This window comes from Alligator sinensis, unplaced genomic scaffold (genome assembly GCF_000455745.1).
Source record: "Alligator sinensis unplaced genomic scaffold, ASM45574v1 scaffold417_1, whole genome shotgun sequence".
NCBI classification, from domain to species: domain Eukaryota; kingdom Metazoa; phylum Chordata; order Crocodylia; family Alligatoridae; genus Alligator; species Alligator sinensis.
Window position 1 is genome coordinate 1,087,099 of NW_005842433.1, and position 18,762 is coordinate 1,105,860.

Genomic DNA, 18,762 nt, shown 5'->3' on the forward strand with positions numbered 1-18,762 from the left:
GTGGGAAAGTGCCTGCCATTGCCACCATGGGGAAAAGCTGTGGCAGTGGTTAGGTCCTAGTGCTGGCCTGCCTCTGAACTGACCTGGGTCAATCCGGAAGCTGAAAACCAATGTCTATAGACTGGATCAAATGGCTCTGTGGGCTGTATCTGGCTCGCGGACCATAGGTTACTGGCTCCTCCTGTAACCTGTTTGCTAGACCAATGGGAGCCAACCTCTTTGCAGATGTGCAGCAAATTAATTCTGCACCCTCCCCAAGTGCCACTCTGCTCCCTTTCCCTTAACTGGTCTGCTGCTCAGTTTTCTGCTCTTCACCCTGTGTTCCCCGACCAAGCTGCTGCTCTGCTTTCTGTTTCCTGCCCTGTGCTCCCTGCTTGATCTACTTTCTCTTCTCTTACCTGCCTGCCGCTGTGCTGCCTGTTGCCTCCCCAATCTGCCACATGCCACGCACACAGGCTGCCTGTGCCACTTGTAGCACCCGTGCCGCAGGTTGGCTGGCCACCCCTGCACTACACTGCCCTGTGTCCCCAAGTAATTCTTATTTCTATCTTTGGTACTTAGACGCATTATTCCAGTTGAACACTTTTTTATTCTCCACCTCTTACATGTGTGTTTAGTATGTGTGAAAGTTGTCCTTGTCAACTCTTTAGAGTTGTCAGCTCTCTTGTATCCTCAGTAGGGTAACATGAGAAGTAATAATGCCCACTTCCCCAACTTCCAGCATCCCACAAGGAGCTACACTGAGAAGTGCCTTGGCTTGTGTGGCCCATTCAACCATTAGGCTTTTTGCTGCGGCTACAAACAATCCTGCATCTTTAAAGTAATGTTTCTAAAAGAATATGGTATTATAGGTGATTGTTTAGCAAATGATTTTGAAAACACCTGCAAAATGAAACTGTTCAAAAGAACCAGGAGTCTTTTTAATGCCTTTTTTCTAAACCTGAAAGAAAGTGAATTGACATCATTAATCCCCCTTTCTAGTACTGTTCATACACATTTTAAATTTGTAGGCTGTTTTTGTAAACTGATGTTAGCTGAGCATAATAATCATGCATGATACAAAAAACAAGTACAACACACACCAATGCTAGCTTCATGTACATTTACATACATTTTTGTTATGGTATGTGAATGGGATTGGATATTGCTGCTTCATATTGGAAAAAGCAACCTTAAACGTAGCAAGAACAATTACTCAGGTAGAATGATTTGTGTCAGCTTGCTTGCTTTCTTTTATTCTACTTTTGGCCAGTCCCCTTTAATACAAAGCATCATCTACCTGATCCTGACACACGTCATCAGTCTAACTTCCTCGATTACGCTGGTAACCAGGATTGTTGTGCTTGAGAACAGAACCGAGGCTTCTGCTGAACTCATGGTGTCCTGACCTCGAAGAGCAGTCCAGGTCACCACTAGGCTTGTAAAGTTGTACGGTGCCTTGAGCAACCTTCAATTTGGCCCTTCTTTCTATAAACCTCCCACCATGTTGGTGAGGCAGCCATAACACAACATGCATTGCATCATCTGCTTTGACAATATGAGCCATGTACTGTTACCAAATTGTTCATTAAGGTATGTTCTAATATATATGCTAGCTATAGTTGGGGAGGGCATTTAAAACCAGATGCAATGCAGCTTCTGATTCTGAAATTCAAGAAGTAAAAAAGAGAATCTAGCAACGTTAGAGACTTAGAATATGACCACTTTGGCATTTGGTGAGAAATGAATGGCGTTTAATATAATGATGGTGCTTTTAGTTTGAGGCTGGAAAGTAGTGGCAGCATTAAAGGAGGCTGAAGTTATCTGCAAAACATCAGCTCGGCCAGGCTTTGGGTATTGGCACTGCTCTTACGAAGGACAGAGAGCAATTCTGTGCAGAAACTGTTTAAAGGAGGCAATCAGGTGGGCATCTATGTGCAAGGAAACCCTCCATTGTGGCTAGCTAATGAGAATCCAGACTGTGAAACGTTGCCAAATGGGAAAACTTGGGTGGGTGTAATGAATGATCTTCCATCCTTTTTGCGCAAGTGTTTGTTAATGACCTCTGTGCCGTAAAGCTGACACTGCAGTAGGGAACGCTCGCTGTATATTCACCGTGAGAGTAATCCGATTGGCCTACCCTGTCGGTACAAATTCAACATGCTAAGTTCCATGAGAGAAAAAAAAAAAATCATTCGGCAGTTGCCAGTAATTGTGGGTGTAGATGCTTATATTGCCAAAGGTATGAAATGCTGCTTAAGCTGGTAAGGAAGGGGAGGAGGGAAAACTCTCTCCCTCCTTGCTTTAGTTTGGATTAGGCTGGGGACTGGAAACGGGAATAACAAAATGCAGGCTCATGCCTAAAGCTCATCTGCTTGTGCAAGCAAAACTCCATCCTCCTGCCACTGGGGGGGAGGAGGAGGGAAGGAGCAGCCCAGTCAACTAGGTGGATCCAGCGCTTTTGCACTGTAACCCTTCGCAAGCAGACGGGAGCAAGCATTCCGGCAGACTGCTTTCTGGAGCCGAGAGGACAACATTCATAGACCTCCTTTGATTGGGATATGTCACTGTTGTCAGGGCAACTGGTAACAGTGGCGTATCATATTTTCTCCTCCTGTGTTGCGTGTTGAATATTTTAGTGTGCTCTGGCTGGAAGAAGATTGAGGAAAAGGTGCTGCAGCAAGAAGGAGAAGCTGTGGGCTTGGATCTGATCAAACAGGTTAAGGCAAACCAATGTGCCTTTAACACATTAGGGTTTTTCTTCAAGGTGGGGAAACTGCAGTCTCTCAGCTGCCAAGTGGATGTTGGTATTTGTCAGCTGTTTGCACACCGCTTATCCATAGGGGATCTATTACAAATGCTCAAATGAACAGGCAGCTTTGCAGCTAGCTGCTGCTCGGGCTGCAGTTGCTTTTTTTTTTTTTTTTTTTTTCCTCCCTAATAAGCAAGAGGGAACGTCACCATGCCTGGTTCGTCTACTGCTATCCATCAAGAGAGATTGAAGAAGACAAGTGCAAGACCAAATCCCCCTGGTTTATTTACTATTAATGAGGAAGATGATGAGCAGCAAAAGAATGGAAATTCCAAGCGACTGAACGGTATGCCTTAGTTATACAGTAGACCCAGTGCTGTGCGCAGTATGTACTGCACAGAAAACAGTATGCTTTCCTCGCTGTTCTGCATGCCATAGAGTGGGTTCTGACTTACCAATGCGGTTTGTCAATTGTGTGTGTAGAAAAGCACATTGTAGGTAGAATTGAATGAACTGGATTACTATCCAAGTAGATTTGTTTTAAAGATAGTTAAGTAGTTACTAAACTGACTTTTTTTTTTTTTTTTTAGTTGTTATCCCATTGTTAGTTACAAATTAGAGTCTTAGCAAATAAGTGGATGCATCTGCCTTCTCTCTACGGATCCAATTACTTATTTTATAGTGTGCACTTTCTGATAGATATCTTTTCAAGCCCATAACAGCTTAATTTTTTATTTTTTTTTTAGACACATGAGTCCATAGCAGCTTATGTGGAAGTCAGCATTGGCAAAGACTATGTGAAATTTACTGCATTTCTGTGGGTCCATGGGTATGGAGTGCCTTAGGCTGGGGAGGGGAAGCAGGGAGAATGACACATTCGAATACCATAACTTTTGGTGAGTCGGCAACTGAAAATGAGGCATCTCCCATCAAGTGGTACCTGCTGAAGATAAATTCTATGTATATTTGAGGTTTAAGTGTTTGATTATAACAGATCTAGCAAGTGTGTGTAATGACAGTATATCTTGCATTGTATAATTAATGGCTTCGGCCTGGACTCCTAGGATTTAAATTCTGTTAGTGTGACACCAGCCCTGCACCTTTTGAATTGTGACTGGAATTTTAAGTTGGCATCCTCACAGTTTTAATTCTCTCTGCGTGCTCAGGGGATTTCCTCAATACATGACATTTTCCTTTTTATCTTATTCTGGTAACAAATGAAACAGTTATCGTAACAGTCTCCCACCCCCTTAATTTATCAACAAAGATGCAACTTGATAACTTTGAATCAATTAAAATTTAGGTTATCACTTTTTGTGTGTTTGGTTACATAGTTGAAAAGAAGAGACGAGCAGACATGTATTTAAATATCATATGTATAGTGGGAGAATTTATTTAGGGCTATGTGGTTTAACAGTGAATAGCTTCTTGAATAGCTAGCTGGCTTTGAAATTGTTCAAGTTTGAACTATTTCATAGCTAGCAATCTTTCTTGGAGATGATCAAGACCTCTGACAGATCTGAGCTTCACAACAGTATACTATATTCCTAGCCAGTTCTAACATAACTGAAGTTAGTGTCTTGCATGTGGCAATTTGCTCTACTGTATAGTTGAACAAACCCTCATGTGCTGTAGGCGCTAACTCTTCTTTTTTTTAATGTTAAGGAACATATTTTTTTGCATCTTTTATTGAGTGAATTTGAGACTCAACAACACAAGACTTTGTAGTAACAACTTCCATGTTTCTATTTTGTTTTACTGGAACTTGCTAGATTTTCAGCATAATAGCTCCTTTTATCTTCTTGCTTTGCTTGTATGACTCTAGCCCACAGTAGTTATCCAAGATGATTTTATAACTTCCCTATTTTTGTCATGCTTGCTATTTTTTTAATCCTGTTAGCCCTTTTCTTGGGCTTTATTATTATTTCTCCTTCCTGTAATGTAAAAGCGCCCTGTGCACATCTGATGCTATTTGTATCAACCAGCAGAAGGGGGCAGAAAAATTTTTGCAACTCCTAAGTTCTCACTTCCCCAGCTGGCTGGAGTAAAAGTCGCATCCTACTGAGCAGCTGAAGTAGGTTTTTTGCTAAATTTTATTTGTGAGTATAAATAAATGTAAATAAATACGTGTTTCATGGAGTATGGGATGTAAACTAACAAGTACATGCAGTCGGGTTCTAGCAAGACAGACTTTTTGAAGCTTACCTCTGAATTGGTCTTGGATGCTGTCGGTTGATGGCAAATGACTTAAGATAGATTGTTAAATATCCTTTTGAAGAGTGGCTCTTCACCAACTGTTCTCTGAAGATATACAATGGTTTATGAAGCCTCTAAAATACAGTTTACCCCAGAGTGCTCAGTAGGTTATTTTGTGAATCCTTGGTCAGATGATATCCGGCATGAATGACTGGTGCCTCCCAAGCCTGGGGGGGCACCATGGTGGGGACTGCCCGCCGGTGTTGGCAGCAGCAGGCGGGGACCGCTAGCAGCCGCGTCAACAGCAAAGGGGGAAGCATCCGCCCACAAATGCTGGTGGCAGCTTCGGCAGGAGCCAATTTCAGGGGAACTATTTTGTTCGCACTTCCCCCAGCCCCGTGTGGCTCCCCCCCCCCCCCCCCCCCCGGTATGTCCCCCAAGCATCGCCTATGACATCCAGATGTCTCGGTTTGTGTTCTCCTTCACCTACCTGATAGGTAGTAAAGTTGTACCAGTATGGCACTAGGCAGGAACATGCTGTTTGATCAGTCTAGATGTGTGTTCAGAAATCCGTTCATTTGATACCATTCTACTAGTGCTTGCTTTAAAAAAGTTGATAACTAGGTTTATTAACTGTTCTCAACGCACTTTTTCAGGCACTGAGATGCATTCTAGCATGTACTAGGTCAGTATTATCTTAGTGGGAGATGGGGGAAAATAGTCTTAATAGGCCTTTTTCCATATCTAGTTTTTGAGACCAGTGATTGTGCTCTCTTTTTAAAATGCTTTCCAACTTCATAGTTTTCATATGAAACTTGCCAGGGTGTTTGTCATAGTGGGTTTAAGAAGTAATTTAGTTAAAAATTCATCAGGCTAAGTAAAGGGTTTGAAATTGCTCTGGTCATTCAAAATATTGTCCTTTTGTGTACAGTGCAGGGCGCTTTAATAATAGTGAGCTTGGTGTGTTTATGAATAGAAGGTTATCAAGTAATTTTTCCAATTGTCTAGGAAAGAATAGGGGGGAATACAAAATGGTTTGTAATTGTAATTCTTTCAGTAAATTGGCTTCAGAGGGCAGGTATTTCATCTGCTGGTGTCCTCAAGTGTCCTTGCATAATATCATTTGAGAAGAGGTCTGATTGACTTTGAGTTTGTTCTTTCAGTGCAAACAAATAGTTGCATTGAAAATGCTTGGTGTGCACCCACCCTCCCCCCGCTTTTTTTTAAACCTAAGAAACGGTGAAAACCTGCAAAGGTTCTTCTGCCCCAGTACTTCTGTTAGAATTCAGTACCAGTTATTTACCTTTTTTATACTGTTTGTTTTTGGTGTCGTTACTGGCTAGTTAGTAATGCAGCTACTGCTTTCTAATATATATCTTGGAAGTCCGGATAGTTGTGTTTTCAGAAGTCTCATGTCAGGAAGCATATCACCCCGCAGGCATTCAGACACAGCTTTTCCTTGTTCCTTTTTCCTTTTGTTCTGATGGACTTTGCATCTTTCCTTTGTCTGTAGTTGATTGATATCTTTCATATCTTCTACCAGACTATTTGTTAAACAAAGCAAGTACTAATAAAACCAAAATTAAAAGTGAACTTAAATGCATGTCTAATGGGGGAGGGTATAGTATTTTATTTTAAACTCTGAATTTTTGAGCTAATTTGTATACAATAAGAATGCATAAAGATGAACCAAGTATCTAAGTTTAGACCTTCTCTTAGAGCAAGACTTGTGTTTTATCTGAAAGTTTTTTTTAGTGTTGCTTTTTTAACATGTAGGAAGTGGTGCTGGTATCCAGGTTCCATGAAGCTAATAACAATTTTGTATTACCTTGGAGTCTCCCAGGTGATAAATCCTACACATTGTTTACTTAGGTTAAAGTCTGAGCTTGAATCCAGTATCGGCTTCCTACTGGGATCAGCTTATGTCTAAAATAAATCTGAAATTGGTCTCATGGGGCGCCGACAGACGTGAAAAACCCCCCAAAACAGCTCTTTACAAGAGTGGGAATAGGAAGCATGTTATTTGACCCAGCTCCCCAGCGTCTGTATAGATTGGGCGGTTCTGTCTAAAGCTGATTTAATTAGCTAGTAGATAAAAGGGCCAAAAAAGCCTTGCTGAAGGGTGCAATCTGTTGTGTTAGCTTGACCTGGCTCACCCAACTTGTGTTGGGCGAGCTGGGTCAAATGCAACGTCACTTTTGGGCATATACTACACTTGGTGCGGGGGGATCCTGAGCTGCAAATAAAGTGCTGGTTTGGTTGGTTGGTTAGTTTTTTTTTCCTCCCACGTCTATAAGCAGCCGTTATTGTTTGTTCTTTCTGCTAAGTAACTGTAGGGATGGCAAACATTAAACAGGTGATTTTTCTCATGCATCTCAAATAATCCCTTTGGATGATTTCACCTTAGTTCTTAAATCTCCAGTTTTCCTACTTATTCCTCCAACTGGAATGAGAGTCTCTAAAAGAAAGTTTTATGTTCTGACAATCTATCCTAATTTAGCCACAAAATAGTACTTGCCAGAAGGCCTAGGAGTGTCATTTAACTTCAAGTTGAAGACCTGTGAGTGTCAGATTTGTAGCTGTGCTATATTATTTTTCTTTTTTAAATTAGCAAAATGTTTAAACAAGTCCAACTGTATTTACGTTCTCAGAAAGAATCTACTTGGCTAGAACTCGGAGAAAGTTCTTTACTCCAGAAAGTAGAGAGGGAATAGACTCCCTTCTGCACATTTGATATCTTACTTTCTCGGTCTGTATTGTACTGGTGGACACCTTGTATCATATTTGATATGCTTGAATTGTAAGCTTTTTGGGGCAGTTGTAGTTTTGTGCTGTTTGTAACTCGGACTCTTCATTTTCATATTCTGATAGTGACATAGGAGAACAGAAAATACTGATAACCTGCTAGTGATACAGAGACACCCACTGCACAAGACCACATGCAGTTGTAAGACTTAACTTGCTTGAAATGTTTTCTTCTGGTTATCGGTAGGGACCTACCTAATTTGCAGGGGCTGCCCCCTAATTTTGTTGGGAGAATGCAGGCCCGAGCAGCTATTTCATGTGTGGAGCACAGGGGGCTCCCCCCGCCATGCCTCTGATGGACCAAGGGGCCCTGGTGGCCCCTTCTTCTCATGCTGATTGGCTGTTTGTCGTGCAGCCCTGCCCCTCACTGCTGAATGGTAGAGAGGGGTGGGACCACATGATGGGAAGCTCTTGCAGCTAGTCGGCAACGAGGAGTGGGGGTGGCACCCATCTTGCCTGTAGTCCTTCAAGTGGACCAACCCTTCCCCTCCTCCTGCCACCCTGGTGACCTCAGATTTCGTGGGCATTGCCCAGATTTCACGAAACTTCGAATTCGGTAGGTCCCTAGTTACCAGCTTTCGAGCACTCGGTCCTATGCTCCAAGTATATATGACCAGATAAAAGTGCTCACAGAATTACGCACTTATAGCTGTATAGTTCCCCCAAACCACCAGGCTTGTGTTTGTCTTGAACATCTAATGACTTCTGAGAGTGAAAACTATAAATGATTATGGCTCTGTTCTGTAATGCTGCCAGGATATTCATGAAGACTAATACTGAATTATGCTCCTTTTGTATTCATCTTTTTAACATATGACTTGTGCCCTGATTGGTCTCCTAAAGTCACATATGTACTTGTAGCACAGTTTACCTTAGACAGGTTCCTTGACTTACAACTTTTTGAGTTATGACAAATGGCATTTATGACATTTGTAAATTTACACCCTGTTTTGAGGTTCCCACGCTGGTTTTGCCTTTATGATGATCGACACAACTCGTCCAGCTGGTAAGTCTGTTGTGGTGGGGGGGCAGATCAACACCCCAGCAGCGAGGGAGGGACTAGGGCTGAGGCAAGCGCTGCCCAGGGAGAGGGTGGGATGGCTTAAGCCACCGGTCCAGGATCTGCTTGTGTGGTGGCTTGTCCAGCCGCTCTCACCCCTGCTCCTGCCTCTGGTCCGGGAGGGCATTGGGCAGGGCCGTGTGCCCCAGGATTTGCATGGGGCGGATGGGGCTGGGGCTGCATTCTGCGTGAAAGGTGCTGGGAGCAGGGGCTATGCACCCCCACTACTTGTCCATCTGGTGTGGGGTCAGCATGAAACTGGGCAGTGCAGCAGCTCAGACAAGTGGCACACAGCAGCAGGAGCCGGCCCCGGCCTCCCCGTGCCTCCTGGACGAGCAGCGGCTTCACCCTGGTTGGGCGATCAGTGGCAGGGCATGGGGGGGACATGTGCCACCCAAAAACTTGCTGCAGACCCCCTATAGACCCCTGCTCTGCCCCAATCTGTATGCAGCCCCCCCCCCCCCAATGCCCTGCTGCTGCTTGCCCAGCCAGGGTGAAGCCACTGCTTGTCTTGGAGGCGCAGGGAGGATGGGCCAGCTCCTGCTGCTGCATGCTGCTTGTCCAGAGACAGCGCAGCAGCTCAGTCTCGCGCCAGCTGGGCAAGTGGCAGGGGAGCATAGTCCCCACTCTCAGGGCTTTCTGCCTGGGGCACGTGCCCCCACCCCGTGCCCTCCCAGACCGGTGACCGGAGCAGTGGTGAGAGCCTCTGGACAAGCCACCACATGAGCAGCTCCTGGACCAGCAGTGCGCAATGGCACGAGCCACCCTGCCACCTCCCTGGGCAGCGCTTGCCCCAGCCCCAGGCCCAGCCTTAGCTCCAATCCCTCCCCACGCCCCTTCTCTCCCTCCTTGCCTACATCACAGCAGACTTGCTAGCTGGACGCAGCTGTGTCAACCATCATAAAGGAACCAATTCCCCATTTATAACATTGTTCCTATAGGAAAATTGGTTCTGAGTTACGACGTTTCGACTTTTCAGGAGCCAATTGTTTTGTAAGTCTGAGGACTGTTTGTCCCTTTTTCTCTAATTTGCCGGTTCTGCCTGTTTGTGAACAGACCTTTTTCATGAGGACTTTATTTTCAATGTAATAAAACTCAGGTACAAAAAGTCAGAGTCTTAGAAATAATGAGACCTTTACGTACCCTAACTGAAAAGGTGGTGCCTTTTGCAGCTGGTAGTTTTGGAACCACCTGCAGAGTTTTGTATCCATATTTCTGGACTGTGAATTGGAATAGTTAATTGTTCAAGTACCTACTTTGTAATTTTGAAATGTTAATGGTAAGTGAATAAAAGCTCCATTTAAAATATCTCTCAAAGCCTCCTTCACCTGCTTGATTGTTTAAAACTCATTAAGGGAGAGTTCCTTTAATCCGCTGAGTTAGTAGAGTGGCTAATGCCAGTGCCAGTCAAATGTGTTCTAGGTCTCTGAACAATCACACTGATTCTCTCTTGTCTTGAAAACGGACAAGAAAAGGGCCCCTCCCATTTAGTGCATGGCGGTGACGTCCATCAACATCACAGATTTTTGCTTCTGATGACTAGATGGTTACTCCTTCCACCCCCACCCAGTTGAAATACAAGCATTACAAGCTTTACTCATCAGGGAGATTAGAGAGATTTCTTATAATACAACTGTTTATACCTTTAGTCTCATTGTTCTGTATGTGTTAAGATAAAGGGGAGGATACCTGTTACTTCTTATATCTTGTCAGTCTAATTTTTAATTTAATTGGCCTCTTCTACCCATGTATTGACTTGGGCAAAGATGAGGCTGGGAGGTGAAATAGATGGGAATCTGGCACCTTTCAACAGCACTAAACTGATAGTCCTGGAAACTGAAACCAGAAAACAGGCTGAGCATGGGGTGTGGAAATGTAAGCTTATCCAACACTGCTGAGTCTGTGTCTCTAGCCAAAACTAAGGAAGACAGTTCAGTCTCTGTACTGACTCAGTCCTTGACTTCTGCAACAGTAGTGATGCATTTGATTGTGGGGGGGGGTTTCTGATCAGGGCTATTTACTTCATCCAAGTCCTCCAACTTGCTGCATGTGGCCTCAAACAGCTGCCAAATGCTGCATTTGGTTCAGCATCCCAGTGTCAAACTCTTTGTATGACACTTGCACATTCAGTAGCAAAGTTACGGAGAGGAATGAGACGAACCTGAACGCTTCCTGCAGAATACCCTGTGGTCTAGCGGGAAATGCGCTGGCTAGGATCTGGGAGATCATAGATTCTGTTCTTCCTCATTGTTCTGACAGCTGTAAATATCTCTCAGCACTTTTCCACCCCAACTACTGTCCAAGGACATGTTGTTAGCCTGCTTGGGTGGTAATACAGCTGGCATTTTAAAGGAAAATATTTAAAAGAAGAAAATCGGGGACATCAAACTCGTCTGGCCCCATGAGTGTGGGATGGTCTATGGGCCAAATGAGGCCCATGGACATTTCTCCCTCTGCCCTGGGCCCGTACTGCCTGCTCTGACTGGTTTGGGACTTGAGCTGCTAGGATGCAGGGACACATGGACCACCCTCCCCCACATGCTGGATCCAGGGTCTGCTCTACCTGGGTTGGGCTGGTCTGGGCCTGTGCTACATTTACCATGCATCCAAGACTGGAAGGAGTGGGCCTTAGATCCAGCATGCGGGGGGAAGAAGGGGAGGACTGGTCTGGTTCCGCTCAAGTGCTGCATGCAGCGTGGATCTTGGAGCAAGTGCTGCATGTGGCAGAGGGCAAGTCCACCATGTACTATATGTAGATGTACTTGGACCCAGGGCCAGTTGTACCAAATCTATGCACTTTAGCATGTTTGTAATCATCCAGCCACTATACCATGTTGCTCACAACCCAGGATACTTTGAGAGTCAAAATTCTGTTGATCTCTGAACATAACTGCATAATCCACTGTCCAGTGTGTGCTACGTCCTCTGAAGGCTGGTCCACGTAGATTCCAACATCCTACATCTGTTACAAGTTGATATGTTAGCTCAAGTGAAAAGATTTCTGCTGTTAATCTGCCCTTGGTTCAAACTTCCCTGATCACTCACGTGGCAAAAATAATCTGAGGTTATGTAGTTGTGTTACTATGTGGGCATTTAGAATAACTGTACTCACTGAAATAATTTATATTACAAAGCACTCCACTTAGAGATGAACTGGATTGTTGTTTTTAATACTTATGTGTTTCTCATTTGTATCTTGATTAATGAATGGGTGCTGTCCAGGTTACAGTCGCACATGATTTTAAAGTCTTGTCACCTTTTTCTTGCGTCTCACTTTCTAAACCTGTGTCTGCAGTGGGGGGGTATTCTAGTCAAGATCTTTAAAATATGTCCATAGTCTCAGAATAGTTTGTTTTTATGACAAAACAGTCTATGTGAAGAAAAATAATATCAGTAGACTTCAGAGTGAGTATTTGAATAGATGAATAGAAGTAGTTCAAATTTCTTAGAACATATCTCAACTACTTTACGTATGGCAAAGTTGGAGTACTTAGTTAGGGCACAATTTAATTTTACGTAGTGTAAAACGAACTTTAACTGTTCTGTAACAAAACCAAGTTTTACAAGAGGCACGTATAGGGTCCTCTGGCGTGGTTGTATTTATCAAGAAGGTCTTGGAACCAGTGTTCATTTTAGACCTGGTTTGAAGGCTTTCTTCACAGATGTAATAATATCACATAATTAAAAAATATCATTAAAAATTTAAGTGCTCTACAATGTTATGGGAGTACCAGAGGAGTGCTGATTTTTATCTGGTTGATTAGATGATATTGCAGTCCGTATTCTTTATTTTAGCTATGAAATAGAGCTGTTGTCTTTCCTGCCTTGACACACCCAAGTCCTTTTTTGTACCTTTCCCCCCCTTTAAACATGATCTCCACCTCAAAACTTAGGAGAACTTGTTTTTCTTGTATTTATGAACTAAGAATTCTAAGTGAAAGGAACTGAAGAAAATTTGTCTATACCATTATCAGAATCACTGATAGAGAAAACGTTCAAGCTGAATAATAATTCTTTGGTACAGAAGAACCCAAATGTTACCTCACTATAAGCTACCCTAGCAATTTGCCAAGAGACTCAGAAACACTCCTGGTCATAAAATGGAACAAATTACAGCTATGTCTGGGCTGTTCTTAATTTGCTAATTTAATATCACAGTTGAAATTTAAAGATTTTTTTTTTTTTTAAATTCAAGACCTTCACATTTTATTAGTCAGAGGAAAGAGATTTATTTCACCACTTAAAAATTGAAGTTATGTTTAACGTTTCTTTTAGTGGAGGGGTGGGTGTGTGTGTGTGTGTGTGTGTGTGCGCGCGCGCGCACGTGTTCATGTGGTTTATAAGGATGACTATGACCACAGTAGAATATCCAGATGAGTGATAAGGTCTTATGGCTTTTCCAGTGCATGTTGCTATACATTTAAAAATTTAATTATTGATAAAGGTCCATTTCACACTTTACAAAGAAGCATACAGGGTTTGTTTCTCTTTTTACTATTTGTTTTGGAGGTGTAGCACTTGAATACATAGTTTTACTTTCCCCTTTTAACTGCCAACTTGCTTGTAACGGCTACAATAAACTAGAGCTCCTGTATGTCCTGCATGGACAGAGCTCATTGCAGCTTGGCAGGGTCACATGATTTCTTGATTATCAATGTTAGTTATGGAGTCTAGACTGCATCAGTAAGCTGCAACACTGTCATGTATCAGTGCTAGCACAGACCTGTAGCTGTCTCATGGTTCAATTTATGTACATACTTTTCATGTAACTACTAGATTATTCCAGGCCAGAGTAATAATCAGCTCCTGGAAGGAATGATAATTTGTTAAGATTGTTTGTTTTAAAGTAAGAGCTTTGTTTTTATCTTGTATTTAAAAAAAAAAAAGAAAAGGTAAAAAAAAAAAAAAAGAGAGAGAGAACCTCTCTTTTACTCATGGCCTGTTGTTGGCTCTTTTTTATTCTATACAAACTATTTTTTCCCCCTCCACTATCAGTATTACTAAAGCTTCAACATGAAACAAGCAGCATGAACTTCAATTCTACAGCCACGACATGCAAACTGACAGACCTGTTGGGTCTGTTGGGCATCTTCATGTGAGTAGTAGACACATAAAGCAGTCATAAAGTATTAGACCAATAAAGCAGTCTAATTTGGGTGGTACATTTTCCTTCTGGATTCTCTAATTTTGTTCTGCCTTTCCAGTCCATACCCCTTTGATAACTATGTCTCTCCTTATCTCCTTAATTCAACAAAACTCAAATAAGAAACATGTGGAGAAAGAGGAAAATAAATCTGACTGAGGGGGAAATAGGAAGGGGACACTTCTTAAATCCACTGCTATTGGGAAAAGAAAATCCTGGGGAAACTCTTTGAGAAGATCATCAAGGAGCACATCTGTGATGGGCCGGCATCGGGGATGATGCTCAGGGGCAACCAGCACGGTTTCATTAGGGGCAGGTCATGTCGGACCAACTTGATTGCCTTTTACGATCAGGTCACAAAAGCATTGAATGCAGGTGTCGCCATGGATGTAGTCTTTCTGGACTTCAGCGAGGCCTTTGACACTGTCTCCCACCCCATCCTCATTAAAAAAAACTAGGCGACTGTGGCATTGATGCCTACATGGTCAGATGGATTGCTAATTGGCTGAAGGGTCGCACTCAGAGAGTGGTGGTGGACGGATCATATTCGACCTGGGGGGAAGTGGGCAGTGGGGTCCCCCAGGGCTCAGTCCTTGGGCCCGCGCTGTTCAATTTCTTTACCAGCAATTTGGACAACGGGGTGAAAAGCAACCTGTTCAAATTTGCTGATGATACCAAAATTTGGGGTGAGGTGGGCACGCTAGTAGGGAGGGAAAGACTGCAGAAAGATCTGGATAGGTTGCAGGGGTGGGCTAACAAAAACAGGATGCGTTTCAATACTGACAAGTGCAGGGTGCTGCACTTAGGCAGTAGTAATTGGCAGCATACTTATAAGATGGGAAACTCCCTTCTTGAGACCACGGAGGCAGAAAGGGATCTTGGAGTCATCATTGACTCCAAGATGAACATGGGCCAACAATGCGAGGTCACGGTCGGCAGGGCTAACCAGACCCTTTCGTGCATCTACAGGTGCGTCTCAAGTAGGGCCAAGGAGGTGATCCTCCCCCTCTACGCGACACTGGTCAGGCCACAGCTGGAGCATTGTGTCCAGTTCTGGGCACCCCACTTCAAGAGGGATGTGGACAACATTGAGAGGGTCCAGAGGAGGGCGACCCGCATGATCTGAGGACAGCAGGGCAGACCCTACAATGAGTGGCTGTGGGACCTGAACCTGTTCAGCCTTCACAAGAGAAGGCTGAGGGGGGACCTTGTGACCGTCTATAAACTCACTAGGGGGGACCAGAAGGGTTTGGGGGAGACCTTGTTTCCCCTAGCGCCCCCCGGGATAACAAGGAATAACGGCCACAAGTTGTTGGAGAGTAGGTTCAGATTAGACATCTGTAAGAACTACTTCACAGTTAGGACAGCTAGGATCTGGAACCAACTTCCAAGGGAAGTGGTGCTGCCTTCTTCCCTGAGGGTCTTTAAGAAGCAGCTTGATGCCTACCTGGCTGGGGTCAATTGAGCCCAGTTTCCCTCCTGCCCAGGCAGGGGGTTGGACTTGAGGATCTACAAGGTCCCTTCCAACCCTACTTCTATGATTCTATGAAAATAGACCCAATACGTGAACTATTGAATTATCCTGACCTGTCAACTGTAGGAGTCTCATGATACCTACTAAAACTGGGATTTCTGTTTCAGTAGTTCAGAGGCCACAAAGAAGTCTTTAAACATATGATTTCTTCAAGTTATGCATTGCAGATAGATCCTCTCTTCTTATCCTCTGTGTTGTTAGGGGTACCCTATATTGCTTGTCAATACCAGCCTGATGGGTACAATTTCCAGATTAATAGAAATATAAAAGGAAGATCCTCACTTGTTTGGAAATATTCTACCAAGCAACTGCCCTGTCTATGGAGATTACACAATATAGGTGATAACTGTACCCATTTTTAAAGGACAGAAACACAAGTATAAAATAGGTTTTCTTTCCCTTATCTCTGCACTATATTCATCATAGACTGCAAACCCAGCAGTTATGAGTATTTGACTTTGCTGCCTCTAGGCAGAGTGCTATTTTTCTTTGGACTGGCTTCCAGAATTATTACGTTAGAGCTCGAATTTATTTTATTGTTAGAATTTTTCATTTGTCCAGTGTCACAAAGATCAGTAGTCCTTAACTTTCTCCACAATGGAAGATCTCTGATAGCTCTCACTCATCTAGCCAGGATTCCCTACTATTCAGCAATATGGAAGAACAAGATGGTCATGACAGATATCCTTCCCACCTCTTGTTAAGAACCCTAGAGGTAATCAGTGTGATTTTTTTTTTTTTTTATTACTATTATTTTTTTTATTGAATTAACAAATTGCACTTCATAAATATTTGTGTTATAATGACTCTTTAAGGCGAACTTCTGAATGATCATGGTTTGGTAGGTACCAGCAGCCAATCTTCTTCCTTCTCCGTCATTTTCTTGAGGAGGAAGTAGCATGACTGCTTGTCATGCCATAACTAAACTAATGGTTTAAATTGAACTGTGGGGGGGAGGGGGGTTGGGGTTTTTTTGTTTGTTTTGTTTTGAAGCAAATAACCATTATGTGCACCTAGTCTTGATTTTAATTCTGGGTTTGTATGCAATAGAGGCCAGCATTGAATCTGTTACTTTATGGTCCATTTCAAACACATTTTGTTTCCTCTTCTAAATCTTCTCATTTGACAGGTTTGAGTCCTTTCCCCTTTAGCCCTCTTCTAGCTACTGTATTTATTCTAATGTAAGTTTTCCCCCCATGTATTTAGATTCTATATATAGAAAATTTGTAAATTTGTTAGAATTTTCCAGGTATGGAATCTAATTATTGTAGGTTGGTCTTGAATTTGTCCCTCTTCAACTCCCATAGCGGGGAAAATTAAAACGGGGGGTTCAGGTAACCCCCTTGCCCTCTATTCTTGCCCCAACTTCTTCCCCCTACAGCCCTTCCCTCCTGTCAGACCCTGATCTCTCTGAGCACATGGAAGTGAGGGGCACTCTATAAACACACTTTCAAGCAGCACTTTTGTACCTACTTATATATAGTACAAGGATCTTCAGATTGAGATTGACATGCTGCCTGCTGTGATATAGGTATAGATTATTTTTCCATTTTGGGACCAAGTCAGATCTAGATTCAGTTGGGCAAAGCCCAATAATCATGTTCTAAAATTCAACTGAGTTTGTGTGGTTCTACCACTGGGCAAGTACTCTCCCTCCCAGACGCATTGGTCTTGGGCTTAAAATACTCCCCAAATCCAGGCAGGCATCCTATATGCAAACCCCAGGCCTGGAGGCCTTTGGGTTCAGATGCCCCCAGTCTCACTTGATCTTAGCCAAGAAGGTAACTATTTATGATAATAATCCAAAGCCAAAAGGCTCATGATTTAACATCTATTTAATTGGGCTGGGCCCTAGCAAAATCCAGTGTTTCAAGCCATGGTGACCCCACAGCTTAGCACTGTTCAATATGTGGGTGTACTCCAGATACCTGCCACAAAGCATCCATGTGCTAATTAACCCCCACTTATGATTGGAACCAAGGTGTTCTTGTCGCAAGTGCTGTGATCCTCCAAAAATTAATATACGGATGAAGCTTAGGGCAACCTAGTCTGACTCTACCTCGGAGAGGTTGGTGCCACACTAATCATATGCAGCATGCTGAGAGATTCTGGGTGAACTGTTCAGGGCCCTGTTTGGTGATGTTTGCCAGACACTTAAAGCTAGTGAAGAAACAGGAATCACTGGAAATGGGAAAGAAAGGCACAGCTATGGGAGTGAAGAGTGTGCGGGCCGGGAGCGCCCCAGGCCCTTTTTCACGCTGCACGCGGGCTGTGGCCAGCAGCCCGGGCACGCGGGGCGGAGAGGGGAGGCTTTCGCTCTGGAATTGGGCACGGACGCGTATCGGTAGTTTAAAAGGTTGTTTACTTACACCGAGATGGCAGTGGTGTAGGCTGGAAAGCTTGCTTCAGTTGCAGTTACAGAGAAGAAAAAGGAAAGAGGCGGACAAGAGTTCTAGACTCGTGAACTCTAGCCCAATCCGGCTGAAGTGAGCCCGTTGTGTCAGCCGAAGAAAGTACTCGTCCAGAAGAGCGCTGAATAAACTCACACGAAGTTTGCTAGGCTCCGTGGGTTCCTCTGCTCACTCATTCACACGGAGTTTGCTAGGCTCCGTGGGTCCAGTTCTTTTGCGCGTGGGAAGGGATACGTCTGGGTTGCGCTCAGCGACGGGGAGAGGCTAGAGGTTGATCAGACCTCTGTTGCCTGCTTTAAATGCACTGGGTCCGTAAGGATCCGCAGCGCTTAGAGATCTTCACACAGCGTGAAGTCTCCTCCTCTACATACAAATGGCGGGAACTCTTTGCAACGAGCATTTCTGTGCTGCAACAAAGAAATGCACCCTGCAAAGAAAGCTTCAAATCGGCGGGAAATTCTCCCTTGCACCGGGATTCTCTTTTGCAGCAGAAAACTCCACCGTGCAAGGAAGCTTGCAATTTAGCGGGGACAATTTAGCAGTGCCGAAGCACACACAAATAAAAATCACACCTTTTGGGTTGTGACATCCCCGCTTGCTGAAGGCACAGCTAAATTAAACCGCGTGTTCATCAATCGAGTTATTAAGAGCTCTTACTACGGGTTGTTGAATCAAACGAGTAAACACAAAATCTGCTAACATAAGAAGTTCGTCCTCAAGGGATCGAACTAAACAATAAGCAACATATACAAACATACACATAATTATATTCATAACCGCAAACTGGACGATCAGGGCTTCAGTGGGCGTCATGGCGGAGTTGCGCATCAGGCCCTCACTCCTCTCGGCGATGTTATCCTTCTCGGGGCCTCTCTCCACCAC

General features: G+C 43.7%; 1 protein-coding gene across 3 annotated transcripts in view; it reads left to right on the forward strand.

Annotated features, from left to right (window-relative positions):
• The first annotated feature begins 2,524 nt into the window (after window positions 1–2,524).
• MAP7 (microtubule associated protein 7) overlaps window positions 2,525–18,762 on the forward strand; it is a 175,831-nt gene continuing 159,593 nt past the window's right edge. The window contains exon 1 of one of the 3 annotated variants that reach the window (XM_006030267.3): window positions 2,525–3,077. In XM_006030267.3, coding sequence (XP_006030329.1) covers window positions 2,942–3,077 — 136 coding nt within the window. In that variant the 5' untranslated portion in view covers window positions 2,525–2,941. The remainder of the gene's footprint in view (window positions 3,078–18,762) is intronic. The other 2 variants (XM_025211842.1, XM_014523022.2) reach the window with 2 other exon arrangements.